General features: G+C 42.6%; 1 protein-coding gene across 1 annotated transcript in view; it reads right to left on the bottom strand.

Moving 5' to 3' along the window:
- The window catches only part of ARSB (arylsulfatase B), a 177461-nt gene extending 169951 nt beyond the window's left edge, over positions 1-7510 (bottom strand). The window contains exon 1 of the mRNA XM_059916626.1: positions 6834-7510. Within this exon, the coding sequence (XP_059772609.1) occupies positions 6834-7151 (318 nt within the window). The 5' untranslated portion in view covers positions 7152-7510. The remainder of the gene's footprint in view (positions 1-6833) is intronic.
- Positions 7511-8653: the final 1143 nt, after the last annotated feature.

Consider the following 8653-nt stretch of genomic DNA (forward strand, 5'->3'; position numbering starts at 1 on the left):
TCTTGACTCCTCTTTGCCCCACTTCTAATCTTAGAGTCCAGAGAGAGGTAACCAGGGACAAGAGACACTGAGAGGTAAGCACTTGGAGGGCTGATAAAGAATGGGCAGGCAGGATACTGAAGGCAATGAGAAAAAGCAGCAGGGAGGTGAGGGCATCCCCAGACAGAACTGCTTCCTCTTTCACGCCACAGTATGCAATGCCCTATTCTGCCTGCAGCCGTGGGTTTTCCCTGCTCACATTCTTCAAGCAAACTTGCAGCAAAAGTCAAAAATTACCCACAGTGCTCCCACACAGCCTCCTTCCTAGATTTCCTGTTCAAGGTTCTGCTTCAGGTGTGAGTGAAAAGGCGTGAAAGTGTCTTGTCCGTTTATCAACGTGATTCAGAGAAATGTGGCGTGGGTCCCTTAAGAATGAAACCTTGGCGTCATCTTTCATTGCTTCTATCCTCTGCCATGGTTTCAGAGTTCTGGTGGAGTGGCCCCCTCAGGTCCCAAGGTAAGAACATTCCCAGGTGAGGACCAAAGTTACTTTACTCTTTTTTTTTCCCGGAAGGAAGTGTTTCTACTAAGGCCTACCAGTTTTGTTACCCTTTCACCTTTTTAATTTCTTAAAAAGGAAGCCAGGGCGCTAGAAATGACCTGCCAACCCTAAGCAGTTAAGACAGTGAGCTCTTTCAGGAAACGCACAGGTGTTAAAGCGCTTAGCACATTCATTCATTTAGTTGCCCAACACCAGGTGCTTCTCCAGGTCAGAGACAAGCAAGGCAATCTCATGGAGAAGCCGGACCTGAGAACAGACAACCACGCTTAAAATGTGAACTAGGAGTGCAGAGGTGTAATGAACATTTTGTGCTGAATAAAGTCAATTTGTAAGAAAAAGGAAATTCAGTATTTTCAAGTCTTTTGTTTGAACTAAAAGGGGTATACAAATTCTATTAGAAAAGCTGAAGGATTTTTATTTATTCTCCCACTCTTATAAACACCTTTATTATATGTGTTTTTTATTTTTTATGTTTTTGGTACCCCAGGTGGGACACGAACTCACAATCCCTGGCTGAGGATGTGTGTGTTTTTTATTGAAATATATTTGACATAAAACATTGTATAAACTTAAGGTGTACCACATGTTAATCTGATACATTTATACATTATGATAGGATTGCCATTGTAGTGATAATTAGCACTTCTATCATATTATATAATTATCCTTTCTTTTACAGGTTGGAATCATTAAGTTCCAGTCTCCTAGCAAGTTCAATGGTTATCATACAATATTATTGTCTGTATTCACTATGCTGTGCATTAGATCTCTAAGTCTTTTTTGCTATGTGTTGCAAGTTTGTACTCTTACACAACTGTCCTAACTCTGTCCTAACAGAGACAACGTAGTACTGGCATAGGATAAACATAAGGATAAAAATACTCACAAATCATATATCTGAAAAGGGTTTAGTATCCAGAATATACAAAGTGTTGGCAAGGAGGTGGGGAAATTGGAACCCACATACATTGTTGGTGGGAATGTAAAATGGTACAGCTGCTATGGAAACAGTTTGGCAGTCCCTCAAAAAGTTAAACATAGAGTTGCCATATGATCTAGCATTCTACTCCTAAGTATATACCCTAGAAAACAGAAAAATATATATATATGTTCATATAAAACTTCTACATGGATGTTCACAGTGGCATTATTCATAATAGACAAAAAGTGGAACAATCCAATGTCCATCAACTGATGAACGGATAAATAAAATGTTGGTGTATTCACACAATGGGATATTATTCAGCCATGAAAAGTAATAATACATATTATAACATGGATGAAAGGACATCTATTGTATGAGTCCATTTTATATGAAATGTCCAAAATAGGCAAATCCATAGAGATAGAAAGTAGATCAGTGGCTGCCAGGAACTAGGGCAAGAGGAGAATGGGGAGGAACTGCTAATGGGTTTCATCTGGGGTGATGGAAATGTTCTGAAACTAGACAGTGGTGATGGTTGCACCACCTTGTGGATATATGAAAAACCAATGACATATATTTAAAATGATTAATCTTATGGCATGTGAAATATAACTTAAAGATACATATATAGGGAAATAAGCATATCATATATTGCTGGTAAGAATGTAGATTGATACAACCTACTGAAGTACAATTTTGCAATATTTATCAAAACTACAAATGCCTCTACACTTAAACCCAGAAAATTCCTTTTCTAAGAATTTACCCTACAGATATATATTCAAACATGTGCAAAATGACATAGAAACAAGGTATTGACTTCAGCATTCTCTGATATATCGAAAGGCTGGAAACAACCTGCATGTCCATCATTATGTGACTAGTTAAATAAATTATGATATATCCATCTAACAAAATATTATACAGCCATAAAAACTAATGAGGATGCTCTTTATGTAACAATATGAAATTATTTCAAATGTTAAGTTAAAAAAAAAAAAAACGAGGTACAAAACACTGTGAAGAGTGTGCTACCATTCTGATCATTTTGGAATTTGTAGAAATAGGGAATCACTATGCTGTATACTAGGAACTAACATAGTGTTATAGGTCAGTTATACTCCAACAACCAAATATACACAGAAATAGAGATCAGACTTGTGGTTAGCAGAGGTGGGGGGGAGGATAGAGTGGATGAAGGTAGTCAAAAGGTACAAACTTCCAGTTATAAGATAAATAAATACTAAGGAAGTAATGTACAACATGATAAATACAATTAACACTGTTGCATGTTATATATGAGAGTTGTTAAAAGAGTGAACCCTAAGTGTTCTCATCACAGGAAAAATTTTCTCTTTTCTTTTTTATGAGATGATGGATGTTCACTAAACTTATTGTGGTCATCATTTCATAGTGCATGTTCGTCAAGTCATTATGCTGTACACTTTAAACTTATACAGTGCTGTAGGTCAATTACATATCAATGAAACTGAAAAAAAAAGAACCCCCCCCCCGCCAAAAAAAAGAGTATGCTACCATTCAAATCAAAGGAGAGGGAGGAATATCTACATATATATTTGCTTGTATATGCATAAAATACTTTTGGAAGGATATATACAATTTACATAGTGTTGCTTGCCTCCAAAGATAGGTAACTGGATGCCTAAGGAACAGAATGTGTGTGTGTGTGTGTGTGTGTGTGTGTGTGTGTGCACCTGTGTATAGGGAGAGATTTTGAAACTTTTGAGTTTTTAAACCATGTGAATGGATTTCCTATTCAAAATGTAAATAAAATATAGATTTTATAAAAGATTTTTAAAATAGTGAATGAATGAGTCATAAGGCTGTGGGAAGAAAACTAACGTAAGTATATAGAGACCTGAATTTTAGTTCCTGGATTACCAGTAACTACTTAGCTCATCTGCTGATCCATCTCCCTCTCCCCTCCATCTAAACTCAATGAATTTTTCACCAAAGTATGCAAGTTTTAAAAGGTTCAAATGTGAGGATTCGGAACAATTAAATGTCTCAATATAAAAGGTTGAATTCACGTTCCTTTTTAAACAAGTTCCTAGCCGCGCAGCAAGCAGCTCCTGCAACTTGTAAGGCAGTGTTGGGCAAGATTAATCTCTCTTTCTACCAGTAGATGGAGATAGTGGGTAGATAATGTGCTTTTGCCAAGTTAGAAACTTGCTCTAGTGGACACAGGAAACATAGAGTCAAAAAAATTTACAGCTAGAAAGAGCCTTAGAGTTCAGCCCAACTCCTGTATCTTACACACATGGAAAATGATGTCCTTCGAGGTCAGGGTCTGAAGGCTGACATGGCAAAGACTGAAACCCACATCTCACAACTCTTAACTGGTCCTCTTCACTAAATACTCTTATAAGCTAAAAACCTAAAATTCAGCATTTATTGGGAATACAAAGTTCAATCAGTCAAAACTTGTTTATCACTTTGCGCGCTTCTAATCTAAAGTTAGATGATTGAGGAAGGTGGCACCTCTATTAAAGCATGATTGTTAGGTTCACAGATATGACTATTAAGCAGTTCTTTCAAGTACCTAATTTTGAAATAGTCAACAAATTTCCTCATTTTATTGTCTAAAATTATGCACAACACATGACTCATTTTGAAATGAAACCTCTCTCCCCATTTTCACTTTACATTTAACATAAGGAACTCCTAACTTGAAATCTAATGGGTTAATTTTTTTCATCAAGATGTTTAGGAATGACCTATATGTCAAAAAATAAGAGAGATTAGTTAGTAAATCCGAAGCAGCTCTTGCGATGATGTTTTTAATAATTCTGAGTAGGCAATGTGGTTATAGAGCTACTGCCTGGTTCAAATCCTGACCCACAACTTACCAGCCCTGTGACCCTGGGCAAGCTTCTTAACCCCTTCCTCAGTTTCTTTGTTATCAGATAGGGATGATAATAGTAGTACCTACTTCATCGGGTTGCTGGAAGAGTTAAATGAACTAATACATGTAAAATGCTTAGAATGGTACCAGAATATAGTATCTGAGGCCAGTGAGGCTCCTTGGCTCTCCCAGAAATACTGACTCTTTTAAAAGAGGATGCTTGCTAACCAAAGATAATTTCTAATTGAGTCTCTTGAACTCAAACAGAATAAAACAGAGGAGAAAAGCCAAGCAAAATGTTTGGGGAGGCTACACTGATTAGCCTCTACCTTTCCTTCACTTCTTAACCTCAGGGTACTCTAAATACTCGGTTTTTTTGTTTTGTTTTGTTTCTTCCCAAGATGGGATGTTGGTGACTGATCAGGGGGGATGTTCGGAGGCAAAAGCAGTCCGAACAAGTTTTTGAAGTGTGGTATTTGCTTTCCTGTTCAAGACTGTTGGAAGGGAGGAAGTTGGAGAAATGAATGGCCCTCCCATTCTTCTGCAATTTGAGTTCAGTTCTCTTACTTCAGATCAAATGCAGAACCATTTGGGCAGACCCTGTCTTCCCTCTTTTCCCTTCTTTATTCAGATGCTCTTTTACTCCTACAAAGTGTCCAGTGTGACATTTGCATCAGAGCAGAGATTCCTGATTCCACGTAGCAGCCAGTTAGAATTACGGAAAGTACTTAGGGCTGATGGTGAAGGGAACCATCCTTTACCTCTACTGCAAACCTTGACTTACTTTTCAGTCCATAGTAAAACTCTATCATTTCTGTTTCTAAAAGTCTTCAGACCACTGTGCAAATCTTTACTGCAAGTGAACCCTCCCTTCCCTTGATCTCAGGACAACATGAGGCTAGGGTTGATCTGAAAGGCTACATGAACACAGATTTGGGAGGGCAAGGTTCAGGCACATCCCTGTGACTTTCACAGTAAGGGCCCAAAGTATGGCTGTTGAATAAACAGTACATACAAACACTACCTGTTTATTGTATATTTAACATGGTCATAATCACAAAATGTCAATCTTATTCAGATTAAGAAAAAAAAAGAGTCCAATTTTAGAGGCCTGAGATGACTAGTGGATGCAGGAAAGGCACTAAACCCAGTTTTACCACTTTCTAGCTGTGTGATACTGCCAACTAAAAACTGGCACTTGCCATCTGCCTCTACAAGGACTAAGTCACTGGCCACTGCAGCCGCTGACCTTCAACCCCCCTCCGAAAGGAGTTCAGGGTGGAGATCAGGAGCAAGGCACTCTGTGCTCTGGGAAAAACTGGCAGGACAGGCCTTCAGATAGTCAGATATTTTCAGGAGAAGGTTTTATCAGCCCATTTCCTGCACCTCCTCATATCTAGAAAAGCACTAAAATCATTAATGGTGACATCTGCTCCTCGTGACTAGCAGCAAGCCTCCGCCAAAACGTATGCTTGACTGCACGCTCCCCCTTCACTAAAATCATATGTAACACTGACCTTTCCCCCTACCTCTTTGGAGCAGTTTCTCAGAGCTATCTGAAATGCTGTCTCCCAGGCTATAGTCTTCATTTTGCTCTAAATAAAATTTAATTCACAACTCTTACATTGTGCACTTTTTTCAACTAATAATTCTTAACATGTCATTGAACCTCTACAGGTTTACTGCCTAATGTGTAAAAGGGGATTAAAAATAACAGCTACCTCACAGGCTGTTTCAAGAATTAACTTTAAAAACAGTAAAGCACTATGCAAATGTTCTTGATATTCTTCGTTATCTAATGTATGCGTGCTCTCTACAAATATACTTTACTCTGTTAACTACAGAGAAGTTTTAAAAGAGATAATGAAAATGCTCAGAGGCGTTCAATACAGGTTACATCTGAAGGGAAAGTCAGCAGCCCAAGAAAAATCAACTTGGTTTTCATTCCACGGCTGCTGAGAACTTGGAAAAATTAATCTTTGGTCGGGCAGTCCTAACCTCTGCCCGCTGGGTTTACAGGAACCGAAAGCGCACCCACTGCGGGCTCTCCTTCGTTTTAACGCTCCTCCCCACCCAGCTTTCCTGGCTCCCCATCTCTCTCTGCTTCACTCCTGGGTGCCCCGCCTGCTCGCTCTCCATCCTCCCACTTCAAGACCGCTCGGCAAAGTCCACTCGCACCTTCAGCCTACTGACTCGCAGCGCCCCGCATCTGGCACTGCCCAGAAACCCCTTCACCCCGACCTTTTGAAAACGGAAGACAGAAACACCACCCGGAGAGGTGGGGCGCCGGGGGATGAGCGGCGCCCTGGAGCCGGGCATGCGCAGAGGCCGCCGCGGGCTGCGGGCCTGAGAGAAGCAAGGACAGCGCTGCTAGGGCCAGAAGCCGCCTCTTTGGGACCCGGTTCGGGGAACCGATTCCGGCTGGCCGGCACCCGCCCAGGGCTCGGGGCCCACTTCTAAGAGGCTCGCGGGCCGGCCGGGCCGCCGGGGGCGCTGCGTACCTGGTAGCGGCCGGTGAGCAGCTGGCTCCGCGACGGCGTGCACAGCGGCTGCGTGTAGTAGTTGTCTAGCAGCACCCCGCCGGCCGCCAGCGCGTCCAGGTGCGGCGTGCGGATTTCCGAGCCGTGGAAGCCCACGTCGTTCCAGCCCAGGTCGTCCGCCAGCACGAAGACGAGGTGGGGCGGCCGGCCGGCCCCGGCGCCTGAGCCCGGTGGCGGCAGCAGCAACAGCAGCAGCAGCAGCAGCGGAAGGACGGCGGGGAGGAGCGGCCTCCGCGGCCCGGGGCCTCGGGGCAGGCTCGCCGCGCTGCGCGGGCCCATCCTGCGCCGCCCGCGGTGCCCGCGCCTGTGGCGCCCCTGGGCCCCGGGCACCGCTTATGGAAGCAGGAACTGGGCGGCCGGGGCCCGCCCCGCCCCGGCACGGGATTTCACCCCCAGCAGGCCGCGGGCAGGAGAGGCCCGGCGCCGGAGCCTCCGCCGCCTCTGACCCGGGCCGGGGCCGGTGTGGTGGGGGAGGAGCCAGCGGAGAAGAACTCGGGCAGCCCTTGCTGCAGTGCTCCGTGGAAACTCCGTTGATGCTTAATAGGAGCTAAGATCTCTTATCTTTCCACCGAAGAGCTTTCCCTCGTGGCATCGTAAAAGAGGAGCAGATTTGTTCTTTGTACTAACTCTTCACAGCTTACAAAGCATATTTCACAGCCCTCATCTCTTTAAATCTCGGAGCAACCCTGGCAGCTAGGAATCACAATTATTGCCTTTTTTTTTTTTTTTTTTTTCCAGAATAAACAAGCTTGTAGTTGGTTGAGGCTAACCCAAACCCAGTTCCGACTCCAGATCTTGAGCTACGAGGTTTTAAAGGTCGTGAAATAATAATTTCTAGCAGAATTATTTCTAGCAAAAGAACCCAGCCTCGTGCAGGTGGGGGGGACGATGAAGAGGCAGAGGTCTGGGTGATATTTCCGATTCATTTAAGAATAGCGTACGCCTGTGAAGCCATTTCCTCTCCACTAGCAAAAAGGGGTCAAACACACACTCCGACTGCACGGTGCCCTTTTGAAGGTGCAGTTTTACTTAGGCTGCCCTGGCTCTTGATTGGCGTGCTGTGTGGCCATTGAGTAGCTTATTAGTTTGTCCGGTTCATGAGCCCTTTAAGAGCTGGCTCCCCCAGAATCAAGTAGTGAACCAAAGAAGTATAGTATCTAATTTGCCTGAAAAAAGCCTGTGGATGGAAGGAAAAATTCCCTTAGCCACATGCTCATTGAATTGAAGTTAGCCTTATGACCAGTATATTCCCATTGTCATCAAGACTCTGCCTACTCTGTGTCTGGAGATACACAATAACTGTTAACAGTTGTAGGGGAAGAAATTTTGCACAGCGTCCTTTCACGTTATCTGCATCTGATTCCATGGGAATCGTTTTACACCTTTATAGGCTGTAGATAACCGGTAGCGATGGAAACTAATTCTTGTTTATACAAATGCAAATGAATTCTATACAGTGGAGTGGCATCCTCACCACCGCCGGAAAAAGGTTTTGCCTCCACTTACACATTTATTTAATATTCCTGATCTGGTTCTTGGATTGTCCTTTGAACTGGTGTTAACACCTTACCCGTTTTCTCATTAATGTTAAATAAAATCTTTAACATGTATTCATTCTTATATATGTATTAGGGTCACGATTTTATCTTTTTTTGAAAATTATTCTTTAATATGTGGAATGTTTCCCTCTTACATACATATAATTTTTTTTTCTTTGTATGAAGTAGATTAGTTTATGTTACATCCACTTTTCACCACTGGTGGAATCAATGAAATTTAAC

Source organism: Balaenoptera ricei, chromosome 3, assembly GCF_028023285.1.
Source record: "Balaenoptera ricei isolate mBalRic1 chromosome 3, mBalRic1.hap2, whole genome shotgun sequence".
Taxonomy (NCBI): domain Eukaryota; kingdom Metazoa; phylum Chordata; class Mammalia; order Artiodactyla; family Balaenopteridae; genus Balaenoptera; species Balaenoptera ricei.